Source organism: Penicillium cataractarum (genome assembly GCF_028827025.1).
Source record: "Penicillium cataractarum strain IBT 29864 chromosome Unknown utg000002l, whole genome shotgun sequence".
Lineage (NCBI taxonomy): Eukaryota > Fungi > Ascomycota > Eurotiomycetes > Eurotiales > Aspergillaceae > Penicillium > Penicillium cataractarum.
Window position 1 is genome coordinate 5,312,811 of NW_026622738.1, and position 14,515 is coordinate 5,327,325.

At 50.9% G+C, this 14,515-nt stretch overlaps 6 protein-coding genes across 6 annotated transcripts; 5 read left to right on the forward strand and 1 right to left on the reverse strand.

Annotated features, from left to right (window-relative positions):
• Positions 1-585: 585 nt before the first annotated feature.
• Positions 586-1,921, forward strand: N7496_003960 (rRNA-binding endoribonuclease; the record flags this gene model as incomplete). The annotated part of the gene is made up of 2 exons (XM_056696891.1): positions 586-1,350; positions 1,406-1,921. 2 exons carry the CDS (start codon positions 586-588, stop codon positions 1,919-1,921), a joined length of 1,281 nt encoding a protein of 426 aa, XP_056559103.1.
• Positions 1,922-2,333: 412 nt separating this feature from the next.
• N7496_003961 (H/ACA ribonucleoprotein complex subunit NOP10) lies at positions 2,334-2,864 on the reverse strand (the record flags this gene model as incomplete). Its single annotated transcript, XM_056696892.1, has 5 exons — positions 2,823-2,864; positions 2,737-2,749; positions 2,565-2,638; positions 2,414-2,505; positions 2,334-2,353 (listed from the first exon to the last, which is right to left on the reverse strand). Exons 2-5 carry the CDS (start codon positions 2,746-2,748, stop codon positions 2,334-2,336), a joined length of 198 nt encoding a protein of 65 aa, XP_056559104.1. The 5' UTR covers position 2,749; positions 2,823-2,864.
• A 574-nt stretch (positions 2,865-3,438) lies between these two features.
• Positions 3,439-4,854, forward strand: sen2 (tRNA splicing endonuclease subunit SEN2; the record flags this gene model as incomplete). The annotated part of the gene is made up of 1 exon (XM_056696893.1): positions 3,439-4,854. One exon carries the CDS (start codon positions 3,439-3,441, stop codon positions 4,852-4,854), a length of 1,416 nt encoding a protein of 471 aa, XP_056559105.1.
• Positions 4,855-5,258: 404 nt separating this feature from the next.
• On the forward strand, positions 5,259-9,758 carry N7496_003963 (chromatin-binding protein RAD9; the record flags this gene model as incomplete). The annotated part of the gene is made up of 2 exons (XM_056696894.1): positions 5,259-5,315; positions 5,373-9,758. The coding sequence occupies 2 exons, from the start codon at positions 5,259-5,261 to the stop codon at positions 9,756-9,758; spliced, it is 4,443 nt and encodes a 1,480-aa protein (XP_056559106.1).
• An 868-nt stretch (positions 9,759-10,626) lies between these two features.
• Positions 10,627-12,316, forward strand: N7496_003964 (FAD-binding oxidoreductase; the record flags this gene model as incomplete). The annotated part of the gene is made up of 4 exons (XM_056696895.1): positions 10,627-10,971; positions 11,029-11,723; positions 11,781-11,989; positions 12,045-12,316. 4 exons carry the CDS (start codon positions 10,627-10,629, stop codon positions 12,314-12,316), a joined length of 1,521 nt encoding a protein of 506 aa, XP_056559107.1.
• Positions 12,317-12,967: 651 nt separating this feature from the next.
• Positions 12,968-14,171, forward strand: N7496_003965 (Zn(II)2Cys6 transcription factor domain-containing protein; the record flags this gene model as incomplete). The annotated part of the gene is made up of 2 exons (XM_056696896.1): positions 12,968-13,036; positions 13,071-14,171. 2 exons carry the CDS (start codon positions 12,968-12,970, stop codon positions 14,169-14,171), a joined length of 1,170 nt encoding a protein of 389 aa, XP_056559108.1.
• Between the last annotated feature and the right edge of the window lie 344 nt (positions 14,172-14,515).

Here is a 14,515-nt window from a genome sequence, read left to right on the forward strand (position 1 = left end):
ATGGACGGGAAAGGGAAATTGTGGAATTTTGAACGATAGATATGATTTTAGACGGTTTACTATTTGCTAGGTACATATGAATTTTCATTTTTATTCACTTTTTAACCTACCAAATCCCTTCCGAGGTTCACTACCCGGCAAAGAGACATATGGATCTTTATGCCATCTATTCGGTCTGAAATCGACGTTTAGAGTCTGTGGACTGATGTATATATTTCGGACGATGGGCGCTAGATACCCGCTCTGAAACGATCCTAATGGATAGCAACCATCAGATTCTCTAATCTCATGAAAAAAAGAAAATCGCATTCTTGATGTCAAAGTCAGAATATAGAATGATTAAGCAGCCATCTTCAACTTAAACCGATCTCTTCTATACCACTAGTTCTCGCATTGAATCGTGCTACTCAAGTACTGCATTGTAGGGCTTTGCAAGACGATAAGATAAGGCGATAAGCGCGCACAGACCAACTATCCCGAGAAATTTCCTTTTCCACATCCCCGCGAAGGATAATTTTCACTTTAAAGAGCCACCGATTCCTGCACTATTCCTTGCGACAGGAAGTGCTGAAAGCAGAAGGAAAAATGGCGGATACAGTGACATCGCCACCGAAGCCCGTCCACACAATCGTGCTGGACGCTGGTCCCATCATCAAGAATACCCCGCCATTGTCCACTTTGCTCGCTCAATGCGACGAGATTATCACCACCCCCTCAGTGGTGAACGAAATTCGCGACCCGGACGCCCGCGCTCGTGTCGAAACCCTCTACCTGCCTTTCCTGAAGCAGCGAACCCCGTCTCCGAACAGCTTCAATGTTATTAGCGAATTTGCTCGCAAGACGGGCGACCGATCCGTGCTGAGTCGAGTCGATATCGAAATCCTGGCGCTCGCATATGAGATTGAGTGTGAGCGCAATGGTGGTGATTGGCGTCTGCGCAGTGTTCCTGGCCAGAAGCGAGTCAACGGAAAGCCGCCTGTCAAGGAGGAGGAAAAGAAGGAAGAAACAGAGGCTACCCTGGAAGAGACCGTCGACAACACCACCACCGAGGCCGTTGTGACCGAGGCCACCGAGGAATCCAAGGAGGAAGAGGCTACACCCACACAAGAGGTCGAACCTGTCGCAGAGAGCACTACGGTCGAGCCTGCGGCTGACGAGGATACTCCCGAGGAGAGCAAGGACGATGCTGAGGCCGAGGCCGAGGACGAAGAGGATGCTGCTGATTCGGATGGAGAATGGATTACGCCCACCAACTACAAGAAGCGGCTGGCCCGCGATGAAAGTGGGACGGGAGGAGCTGGAAACGAGCCCAAGACTATGCAGGTCGCAACTATGACCACCGATTTTGCGGTATGGCAACTTTTCTGCGTATTGGATTGAATACTTTAACTAATTTCTCTCGCAGTGCCAAAACGTTCTATTGCAGATGAACTTGAACCTTCTGTCAACGACCACTCTTCAAAGAGTCCAGCACCTTAAGTCATTCATTAAGCGCTGCCATGCCTGCTTCCTTACCACCAAGGAAATGAACAAGCAGTTCTGCCCTCGTTGCGGTAAAGACACGCTTACCCGTGTGTCGTGCACCACGACTGCCAACGGCCAGTTTACCATGCATCTGAAGAAGAACATGCAATGGAACAACCGAGGCAACCGTTTCAGCGTTCCCAAGCCCGTCGCTGGCAGTGCCAACGGCAAGTGGAAGGGCGGCGGTGGAAAGGGAGGATGGGGCACTGAGCTCATTCTCGCCGAGGATCAGAAGGAGTTCACCCGATCCACCACCGAGGAAGAGCGGCGCCAGCGCCGGGAACGGGACCTTATGGACGAGGATTATCTTCCTGGCATCTTGACTGGTGAGCGCAACAAGTCCGGAGGCCGCATCAAGGTCGGCGCCGGTCGGAACATCAACTCGAGAAAGCGCTAAGTGCAGCTGGTGGACAAAATTTGCATTACGGACTACACGGACTGGAGTTTTGGGGGGCATGCACAAAAAAGTCATTCAACCGTTTTCTTGTCACGATGGGGCAACCTGCTCTGTTCATGAGTAATGACTGGAGCGATCGAAGCCGACCTCTTTACGATGAACCTTGCACATAGGATAGAACCGAATATAGAGAAATTGGTATAAATGTGTCCAAAAGAAAAAAAAGAGTATCATTGGTAGCCAAACATGTGAGACTAGGTAGGTATTTCCCAATGAAATTTGACCATCAAAAAACCTGGCCAGAAGCAATGCAGATCATAGCCGTCGACAGACTATACAAGTAACACCAAGCGCCGAATCGCGGGTTATATCACCCTGAAATCCATTTTGTCCCAAGTTTAATTGTCGGAGTTTAGGAGGAAGCGGACTCCTCTGGTGGAGGACAGCTATTAGTATATAGAGACTCGTAGGAACAAAGATAAGGAGACGTACCGGGCTGCTGGGTGAGCAGGAGGCCGTAACGGCGCTTCAGGGTAACACGGTGGCGCGAGTACTTGTCATCGGGGGAGAAACGAGCAGGGTGACTGTTGAAAATGAGCTGCTGGATCAATGTGTCTGCGGGATGGGTAGGGTATATGCTTACGCAGACTTGGAGACCTTGCCGTCAACAACCTTCTTCAGAGTGTAGACACGCTTGCCATCGGCACCGAGGGTGTACTTTTCAAAAGAGTCAGTAATTATCTCGGAAGAGGGGGTTCGTTGTTCGCTATCGAAGCGAGGGTTCGTCTCGACGTCGCAGAGGGGAGGTAGCGTACCATAAGATGCATTCTGGAGGGGGAGAAGTCAGTAAGATACTCGATATCTCAGAAATCCAATGCAGTGAAACATTCAAAATACTTACTTGGCGGTAGTTGGTGGTCGTGTGGATCGAGAGTATTCTTGCTGGTGTCGTGAACGGTGAAGCGGAGGAATTTTTTTGACGCCGACGGGTGGATCCCGGACCTGGTGCTTAGTCATGCATGCCCGCTTAAAACGAACTGAAGCGCCCGCAAATTTTCTTCTCCTTCACCTTGCGAATTTCGAGGGAAAATTAACTTGCACTGTCAATAATGCAGACACGGACGAGCTAAGCTTATCACTTACAGTTGACGCAGCAGATACTTCAAGCCGGGCATGATCACCATCTGATCCGTTTGGCCCTGTCTCGACATTCACCGTCAGGGCATGACGATCTACAGGTAAGCTACGCTACGAGCTCTCTGGAGCTATCCTTTTTTTCCCCTTTCCATGCCCTCCCCTCCCCTTCGATGATGACCTATATACCTAAGCCCAGGCAGGTGGCACCTTGATTTCTAGCTGCCTGTCAATGATCTGCTTAATTGACTACAACGGTATCTGAGAAGACCGTCATTCATAATTGCCTTTGTCACCAATGTGCTTGATGAACCGAGTTTGCTAACTCAAACTCTTCAGACCAGGATCATCACTCCATCTCATCCAGTAATACTTGTTCCATCATGGCCGAAGCTACCAGTGTGCCCAAGCCAGAGCTGAAGGCTGTACCTGGCCCTAGCCCTGTCGCTGTGACTGTATCAGAGACAGCAGAGAAAACTCGGCCGGCCCGGACTCCTCGGCCTCCTAGACCCAATTACAGGCACATCCATCGCTTTCCTCTTCCAGTCAATGTTCATCATGTTCCTTCAGTAATTCCTCATAACCCTCTCTCCATCATTAGTGTTGCCCTCTCGTACCTCACCTTCCTTATCTCCCCTCCACGCCAAGAAATCTATACCGCATACTTCGACTCGGCTACCTCGTCCGTTCATGTCACCGATGAGAAGACGATTAGGGCCTTGTGGGAGATGGGGTTCTTTGGTAAAGGTAGTCTGAGCCGAAGTGAGCCTAATTGGCTGGAGCAGGAGAAGAAGAGGAGGGGGCTGATGGGTGGTAATACTGTCGAGGAGGCCACACGGAAGCGTCGTGCTGAACGCCGCCAACTCAAACTGGAGCGAGCCAGACACGAGAAACTGGCCGTCGAAGAGAGACTTAAGGCTGAGGCCGCTGCTCGTGAATCCGGCTCTGTTGACGGATCACCCATCGATGCCGGTGCCGAGGCTGCTGCTATCTTGGTAGAGAGGTTCTCTGTCAAGAAGGCCATGGAAGCCAAGTACCACGAGAGACGGCAACAAGCACTTCAGAACAAGAACACTTCCGAGTCTGCGGATTCATCCCAAGCAGCCAACGCCTCATCCGATCTACCTTCTCCCATTGTCGAGAAGCATGAGGCTGTCTCCAACTCTAGTGCCAGGCACCAGGCCCTCGATGACGAATTGGACCTCGAGACTCTCGAAAACGAAGAACATCTACAATTGTCCACCGAGGAGACCTTCTTCTTGGTTTATGCGCTTGGTGCTCTTCGAGTTGTCGACCGCAATGATAATGCCCCCATCTCGACCTCATCACTTCTCTCCCTCCTCCGTCGCCATTCCTATTACCCTCCCCGCCCCGACTCTTCTCAACCGGAGGTTGACGACCCATTCATGATATCATATGTTGTGTACCACCACTTCCGCTCTCTCGGCTGGGTTGTCCGGTCCGGAGTCAAGTTCGGAACCGACTATCTCCTCTACAACCGCGGGCCGGTTTTCTCTCATGCCGAGTTTGCAGTCATTATCATTCCTTCCTACAGCCATCCATATTGGTCCGAGACCGAGGAACGCAAGGAATATGCGGTCAACAAGCAAGCGCGTAGCTGGTGGTGGCTGCATTGCGTTAATCGTGTCCAAGCTCAAGTGAAAAAGAGTCTGGTGGTCTGCTATGTGGAAGTTCCTCCTCCCGTGCCCTCGTCTGCGGATATTGGGGGTGAAATCGGTCGCTACCGGGTCCGCGAATTCATCCTTCGCCGCTGGGTTCCTAATCGCACTCGCGATTGAGGTGCCGTCGACGTTATGTATTCTACAGTGATGATGATATCGGGCTTCAGATACCCGCTCAGGTGTTCAGTGATTTATTGTACGAGATTTTGTGTGTGATACACCCAATAGCATTTTCAACATACAATCACAATTTTGTACTCCGTAGTATAATACTCGTACTGTATTTATTACATGTATCTGCTGGAAGGTCCTCCAAAGACGCTAGTCCCAGACGGGTAATATTGGAAAAGCGCGACCGCACGTGACCGACGCGCTTCGCGTCCGCTTCCCAATTTCGGGTTGTTGGCCGCCCAGCGCCGACTACCGTTGGAACTCGTGAAATAATTCAATCATCATATCTATAGCTGCACAGGGCATGGTTTTCGCAATTGTACATACTTCTCCGACATCACGTTGAGGCGATGGAGACGCAGGACAGCATCGATATCGCCAAGCTGCAACGCGTCGCGTTGGGGCTAGTATGTCATGACCTGCAGCGTTCCAGATTCTCATTGGACTGACTTGGACATCTCCAGGAGCACGACCCATCCCAGTCAATCTTTTCCGGCCCAGCAAGAATTGCCAGCGCTTCGCCGGAGCAGTCCAACTATTCTGATCAACGCCCTTCTCGTCATTCTCATGGTGGTGCATCGCCCACTGCCATAGGATTATCCTCGACTTCCTCATCGAATCCCGCCAGCTCTACCCTCAAACAACTTCCTCCCTCGTCAATACCTCGGCAACATGAATCGGAACCCGTGAACACCTCCAATCCTACAACTGAACAGAGCCGAACGAACCACGTCCCTTCGACACCCTTTGACAAGATGGATTCCGCGGAGGCTGCCCCTGGGGACACCCAGGTCGTGTCGCAGTCAGTGTACGATAGCATCATTCGACAAAATGGAGAATCTATGTACCATGGACACTCACAGAATGGAGCTGATGGTGCAACACTCCGAACATTGCAGGAGGGAGACAGTGGGCACATTAATCTCCTTTCTCAATTTGATACTGCACGACACGATGGCAATCAGTCCCCGGATCACGACGACGACAGCAACTACGATGGCACCGAATCGTCTCCAATGGCCTACAATGCCGAATTCTTTCCAGAGTCCCAGCGCTTCCTGGCCACAACTCCAGGGACTGCGGTGAAGGTGAACCAGACGCCGGGCACATCCATGCGAACACCTTCCATTTCACGCAACCCACTGGCTGGTGAAATTGAGTCTAGCGGAGGAATGTTAGCCCTCAGCCAGCTCTTCAAGGCGACACAGGCCCCGTCATCACCCTTGGTACATACCCAGCAGCTGGAGTTGATATCCGACCGGCCCTCCCCAAACCTTCCCATCCAACATCGTCGCCTTACGAATGCCGTCTCGTCGCCCTTGATAGAACGACCTCTGCACTTCGCCAGAGAGTCATCCGAGCCGAATCTGCACTACATTTCTCTAAAAGACTCACAATCGAGGCGTGAAAAATCTTTGGGAGAAAGACTCAGCCGGTCGGCCAACAACATGGAGACGAGTGATGAGCTTGACCATGAGTTCTACAAAGAGTCGAGTTTTGTTGAGAATGCACGGCGCCAACGCTTAATTGACGAGGAGACTGCCGCCCAGTTTGCTGCTCTCAATGCTCCTTCCCGGTCCACCACCGCAGTAGCTACCTCGCCAAGCCATCCAACTGATGGACTGCACCCAGACGAGACTGCACACGAAGCCGCAGGAAGTGAAGAAGAGACGGAACAAGAAGACGACCTTGGCCCACAAGTACCCCAATCACAGGAGATCATGCAGTCCTCGGAAGAGGACAAGGAGAATTACAACGGTCCTCCAGTGTGCATAGATGCTACCAGTAGTGCACACGATCGGCTCTCTCAAGCTCTAGCTATTGAAGAACATGACGCCATAGCGGATCAGGGCGCTGATATCCCTAGTCAGGACCGAACAGCCTTTCGCGAGAATGACCAATATCTCGGCAGGTCCTCGCAGGTTATGGTCAAGGATTCCCAGCAAACGCCGTATCAATCACCAAAGCCGGATGAGCGGTCGTCCAAACGACCTTCTCACTGCTATGAAACTTCTGCTGATCAAATGTCTGACGTGGAAGAAACTACGCCTGTGCGCTCGCGTGCTCAATCCTCACCACCCGGCTCTCGACAGAAGGAACGACCACAGTCCCAACATAATGAAGACACGGAAATGGACACGGACGTCGTGATCCAGGCGACTTCCTCGAATGAGATCGCACGTGTTCAGTCAAGCAACCCTTCAGATCGGGAGGCCCCAGGATCACTTCCCCAAGGGACCGACCCGGGACTGGAGACTAAATCCTCTTCAATGCCCTCGCGTGTCACAGAGACCCCTGTTCATCTACGACCACAGATGAGTGATATGGCTCCTATGACGAGCATTCCCGAGACCAGTCCCAACCAGACTCGACCTAACGAATGGGAGGGCGAATCGAACGGCGATGGTCTCAATAATGAAGATGATGATCTGCCCCCCATGTTCGCCGTTCAGAGTGTCAACCGACGCTCCCGACCTGGTCCCTCTCAAACGCAATCTTCCCCAATCAAAATGATCCAAGCGCAAGAAGTGCAGTCTCAAATCCTTTCTAGTCCCAGCGGAAGGCAGCGCCGAGCGCTGACTGCCATCGCCGCTAGTGCCTCCCCCCAAGTCGAACACAAAGTAGACTGGGGTCTCGACTTCTTCACAGCCGAGGACGATGAATTCAATGCTCTTGTTATTGACGGGTCCCCAACTCGCCCTAGAAAGAGACGCCGGGGGAATTTGGGTCAGAGCCTTCGGCCTTCCGATATTGTACTTCTGAGTACTCCTCGCGCTCAGCCGCCCAAGACGGTCGCTCGCAGTCAACCGCAGTCGAGTGCCGAGAAGCCACCGTCAAACTCACAGGAGATGCTGGCAGTTCAGGTTCCAGTCACCAGCATTGGTAGACAGCTGGAGCTTTCCTCACGGCCCTCCTCACGATCTATTTCACGACCGGCCGTACGATCTACCTCACGACCGGCGGCACGATCTACTTCACGACCAGCGGCACGATCTACTTCACGACCAGCGGCACGATCTGGTTCACGACCTGCATCAAGAGCCTCCACCCGTCCCGCTTCACGAGCTCCGTCTCGACCTCCATCTAGGAGGCGCGAAAATGTCTGGGAAATTGAGAGTCCGCAACGGGTTGTTCGCCAGAGATCCAGGTCTAGACACGGGAGACTGATGACCTCGCGCGACCCCCCACCGCAGCGCATTCCAGTCAAGTTTCCAGATGAGCAGCCGCCTGCACGGCCAGTGGTTGTGTACAACCCCCAGCCGGCTCTATCGTCTGAGCTCACCGATGTTGATTTGCTTTCCGATATTTCAATGATATCAACAAGTAACATCACCAAGAGTCCTTCAACTACACCTCAATCGCATCGCACTGCCCCTGCCCCTGCCTCCGACGACCCGGAAATTCGTGCGCCGAACCAAGTTATAGCCGTGTGGCAGGGCCAAAAACGGGCTTACTATCCCGCTACGTGTTTTGGCGCTCCTATTGGAGTGTCCCAGGGCAAATATTCAGTGCAGTTCGATGGCAGTCTTCCTGTTGAAGTGATCAAAGGTCTTGTAAAGCGGCTTGAGCTTCGGGTCGGTGATGAAGTCAAGGTCGATATGCCTGGTTTTCCCAAACTTGCGCATGTCATTCGTGGATTCAGCGATCGGCTCACCCGGGAAGAGATTCTTCGCGCTGCAGACAACGGCATTTATCCACAGACTGATGTATATGGGTATACTGCTTTGATACTTGCGTCGAAGCAACGCAAGAGTCTGCCTAGTGGTTCATTCGATGGGTCAGAAACCATGACCAAAGTGCCAATCTCCCGAATTTACATGGATAATATCCTGTGGAACCGGTTCAAAGACAGGGAGTTTACGCAAAACACTGAGACAGCGCCACAGGAGAGCACATTCCGTGTTTTGTCCATGAGATCTTCTTTACCAGCATCTCCGAATTCTCGCGTTGCTCGCAGTATCTACGAACCCAGTGGGATCTTCACCAACATGGCTTTTGCGGTTTCCTACAAGGAAGATGAAGTCTCGAAAAACCGGATCACGAGACTCATCCGAGACAATGGTGGTGTGTTGCTGAATGACGGCTTTACGGAACTTTTCGAAACCGCCTCCGACGAAACACCCAAGAAGGGCGGCTCGAGCAATGGAGTATCAACGATCAATGGTCTCTCCCTCGATTCGGACGCATCGGAGATTGGTTTCACATGTTTGATTGCTGATACCCACTCTCGGCGCGAGAAGTACATGCAGGCATTGGCACTCAACATACCATGTCTGTCTGGTCGTTGGGTTGAAGATTGTGTCGCTAAAGGTCGGGTCCTTGATTGGGATATCTACCTCTTGCCAGCCGGAGAGTCCAAATACCTCAACGGGGCTACAAGATCACGAATCATGACGCCAATCTCACCTATGGAGGCTCGCTTGTCAGATACTATCTCCTCACGACCGAGCTTACTCGATGGAAAGTCCGTGCTCATCGTCATGGGTCGTGGAAAGGCAGAAGAAAAGCGCAAGGCTTATGTATTCCTCACGCTGGCCTTGGGCGCCTCTCGTGTAGAACGGGTTCCTGACCTTGAGACAGCCAAGACCCTTCTGGACTCCCAGGCTGGAGCTTCCCCATCGCCTTCAAACTGGGACTTTATCTACGTCGATGATGCAGATCAGACTGCCGCAAAATCTATGTTGGCTTCTTCCCAAGCACAGAGCTCTGCCCCGGTGAATCCGAGGAAGAGGAGGAGATCGACTGTGACCATGTCGAGGCCTAACCTGGCAACTTTAATTGGACCACAGGTCGTGGGCAGCGAGTTTGTCTGCCAGAGCTTGATTCTGGGAAGACTTTTCGAAGAGTGATTGCTTTTTTTTTCAATATTTTCATCTAGATACCAATTTCATTGAATGCACCGTCGCTCTTGTCCTTAGCAAAGTAAGAACAGCACCAGATAGGGATGCCTTTGGCTAGTTCCCTTCCTGCTTAGACTATCCTGAGGCTAGCCCTCATTTGTTTTCGCAAAGCCCAAAACTCAACCTGAAGTTGGATATCCACTGATGAGGATCATGGGCAAATTTAGAAAATTCTTTTATCCCCACAATTCTCAATATTTGGTGTAGCATAAGATTCAAACAACTGATCAAACTCTAAACTAGACCAGAGAATGGTTGGAACTAAAAGGAATCATCCTATCCGAATACGAACCCGAACCCGAGCCCGTCTCGCGATCGACCAGGGACCTCGGGTTCTTATTCGGGTTCGGATTGCCCTTGGGCCACTGTAGATCTGCAAGATTATCAGATGTTGCACAACACTCACTGCGCCGGTTTGGCGTTTTCACATTCCACGTTCTGGAAGCAATAGTTCCCACTTTATCGAAGGCAACTACATTTAATGTGGCTCTCTGCCCAAACCAAGTCGTCATCCTTTTGTCGCAGGGCTGAGCAAGACCCATCTCGCATCCCAAGGATGATCGGAGTTTCAGATGCCATGGATCAGAACACGCTCTACGTGCAAGAGCGTGCCGAGGAATCCCCGGGATCAGTATGATGATCGGCGCTGTGAGCATCCGGATACGATTCGGAGAGCCCCTGGGAGGATGGTCTACTTCATAAAGACATGATGGCCAAGGGCTGCCCGGATCTGTATAAAAGCTGTTCGAGGAGAACGGATTGAGAGATCGACTACAATCTCAATCTTCGAATTTTATCCGGCGAGAATTGAGCTAGGATGAAGGATCTCGTCGCATTTTCCATTTCGGCTCTGGCCCTCGCAGAGAGCGTTATTGCAACAACTCAAGCAGGGTCTACGGTAACTACTCCTCTGGGCTCTTTTGAGCTCACCAAGGGAGCTGCATGTGCTTGTTCGAAACTCTCTCGAGCTTATTCGGGGATTATCAGCCCCAAAAGTGCAAATTATACGGCCCAAGCCGTGAACGCTTATTGGGATGTTCGAGCTGATCTTTCTCCAGCCTGCATCTTTTTGCCAAGTACTGCGGATGAAATCTCCAAGGCACTTGAGATCTTCCAGTCTTGTGATGCGCAGTTTGCTGTTCGTGGTGGTGGGCATATGAATGTGAGTACTTCAGCCGGTTGGGGTCAGTCAATACATGGTTAACTAATAACCGGCCAGTATCCAGGATCGAACAACATCGACGGTGGGGTTTTGATGGCCCTTGAGAAGTTCGTCAAGGTCAAAGTCAATGCCGAATCTGTTGAAGTCGGTCCCGGCCTGACTTGGTACGATGTCTACGAAGCCCTCGAGCCTTACGGTCGTGCTGCCATTGGTGGACGTTTGAAAACAATTGGTGTCCCCGGTCTGAGTCTCATTGGAGGATTCCACTATTTCAACAACAAGTACGGTTACGCGATGGACAACGTCCTCAGTTACGATGTCGTCCTTGGAAATGGAACACAGGTTATGGCCAACAAAACATCACACCCAGACCTATTCTGGGCACTAAAGGGAGGAGCCAACAACTACGGCATCGTGACCAAGTTTACATTGAAGACCTACGATATTCCTAAAGTCAGCACAACGATTCAGGTATTCAACGAGAGCGGTATTCCTGAATTCCTGACTGCGGTTTGCAACATCGTTAAGCTAGACGACGAGGATCCCATTGCAGCCGGCATGGTTGCGACTGTGCAGTACAATGCCACTACTAAAGTTGCTTCAGCTTCGTTGCTCGGGGTTCAGGAAGGTATTAGCAAGCCTCCATCGCAATTTGCAAACTTCTCTGACATTCCTGCTACGACTCGCATCAACAATGTCACGACGATGAAACAGTGGGCGTCTAGTCTAGACACTCCTAAGCAAATGTTCCGGTTAGTCATTTACTGTTCTGGCCCTCAACAGAATTTGCGTTCTAACACGTCATATAGTGTGATGTTCTCTCACAAGACTATGAAACCGGATCAAGACGTTCTCATCTCCATTTACAAGGCATGGAAAGATGCCGTTGACGAAATTGCGGACGTTGAGGGTCTTTACCCAACTTTCGTTACGAATGTCGCCCCTGCAAGCGCAGCACGGGTTGCTCTTACCAACGGGGTTGGCAATGTCTGGGGACTGGAAGCAGAGCCTTATATCCGTACGTTCGGCATGAAAGATTATATCAACGAGACTACAGCTAACCCAGAATTTAGTGTGGCAATTCAGCACAGGGTGGGCCCTAGCGCAAGATGATCTTCGAATTGAGGCTTGGTCACGCCAATTGATCGAACGGCTCAATGCGATCAACGTTGAGAAAGGACTGGCATCGGACTTTATCTATATGGGTGATGCGGGTGAATGGCAAGATCCTTTTGCAGGTTTCCCTGGAGAGAATGTTGCGCGGATGAGGAAGATCAAGTCCTCGTATGATCCTCTGGGTGTTTTCTCCAGACTCAATTGGGGAGGGTTCAAGTTGAGTGTCTAGGTTCATTGATTAGTGGGTGGCTATGCTAGTACATGTACATATGGTAAATCCTGTCAATAAGATAGATCCTTTTGGATGTGTATTCTGAGCTGGCCGGTCCTGCGTCTGTAGTTCAACCACGGTTATAGACGAACAAACATAGTGAAGTATTCCACATAATGAACCATTGCAGAACAAACAGCGATAAGACAAGATAGATTCGTACGGTAGGACCCTTGATTTGGATCTATACGTATTCTCCCCCCCCCCCACTTTGCTTTCCAAAGTGCCGAGTGGAGAAGTGCAGACCAAACTATGTATGGAACTATGGGACTTGGCCCCGGCTGGGTTAAGCCGACCCACAGAACAACCTCAACCTCTCAGCGTTCCAGAATAAATTTCAGCCTATTCTCCATCTCGGTACCCTGATTCTTGTGGAGGCTGAGGAAGGTGTAATAATAAGCTTCAACCAAAATATTAATAGCCGGTCGTTTAAGTAACCATCGCGTCCTGGAGGCAACAGTCGGAAAAACTCAATTTCCTCCGCAATCAACAACCGTCGCGTGCATTTATTCAAAACCCTCCCACTTATTTCGTTAACTGCGAAGTCAGATCTCCTACTCGAGTGGAGCATGCAAAGCAGGAGATTAAAAGAAATGGTTTGATTTGACCATGGGACCCCGGCGAACACACACCAAGTCCCGAACGGGGTGTCAGTCGTGCAAATTACGCAAAGTAAAGGTTGGCAGCCCCTTCCTTCCTTTTCACCTCGCAGCCAGCTAATCTGGGACTTGAACCGAATCAAAAGTGCGACGAGGCAAAGCCAAAATGCCAGAATTGCGTTCGCCATGGAGTTGAGTGTAATTACAATGCTCCGCCGACTGCAGCAAGCACTCCTACCACGGGCATTCATACTGGACTTAGCCCCTTTGTGAGCGAAGCTGCTAGACTGAATTCTGATGTCAACGCCCCATCCATGGGTATGGCGGAGATGGCCTTGCTGCATCACTATAGCACCTCGACTTGCTATACAATCTCACGACACCCAGTTTTGCAAACCGTATGGCAAAATACAGTGCCCACATTTGGTTTCTCTTACCAGTTCGTTTTCCGCGGGATTCTGGCGCTGGCGGCCTTACATCTAGCCCATCTGAAGCCAGAACTTCAAGACCAGTACGTCGATGCTGCTGAATTCCACCACAATCTAGCCCTGCAGATGGTTTCAGGCACCATTCCTCAAATCAATGAGGAAAATGGACCCGCGGTTTATCTCTTTTCCACAATCACTTGTATCATCGGCTGTGCTTTGCCGCGGAAACGTGAGGATCTGTGGGTAAGCAACGATCAAATCCTACAGTGGCTATCGTTATTTCGAGGCACAGTGTCCATTATCGCCTCTGTCAACGAATCGCTCAAATCCGGTCCTCTTGCGCCCATGTTCGCGTTGGGACGACGGAGAAGCCGTGCTTGGGAAGCTAGGTCAACCGCTAATCAGACATTCCTCATCAACTTGCGGCGACTCATAGAGGAGTCAGTTAACGACCCGATCGAGTTGAAATGCTACACTGATGCCATTGATGATTTGGGAAAATCATTTGCGACAATATTTGAGGTCGGTTCCTCGAATTGCGAGACAGCGGACATCTTCATCTGGCTGCTCCGCATTACCGATCAGTTCTTGAATCAATTGCGACAGCGAACGCCAGAAGCCCTGGTGATCTTTGGCTACTATTGTGTTATTCTCAAAGAGGTTGAGTGGGCTTGGTGGATGCAGGGCTTCAGCATCCACATAATTCGTGCGATACATCACTATTTGGATGAGGAGCACCGCTGCTGGCTGCAGTGGCCTATGGAACAGCTCGGTTGGGTTCCTTGATGACGACTCCTCTTCCGGGGCTTTCTTCTGTTGGTTCCATTGTCCAAAGGCATCAATGATGAATCCACTCCTATTCCGATGCCCATGCAGATTCGCCATTATCCGATGATTTCAACCCTGGTCTGAAGAATCCTAACCCAGCGATTCAGAAATCATCCCATAACAAAGCTATGAGAAACCATGGTGATATTTTTCTTGGTGTCGTTCTGGGCATCTATGGATTGGCGAGCAACTGGGCGGTTCAAGTTACTACCGTCGAAGGCATTTCTGTGAGCGGCTACTGCCTTTTCAACTAGATTGGGTCCTGGATAGTTGCTCAGATTTCCAGCGGGATTGGAGGCACA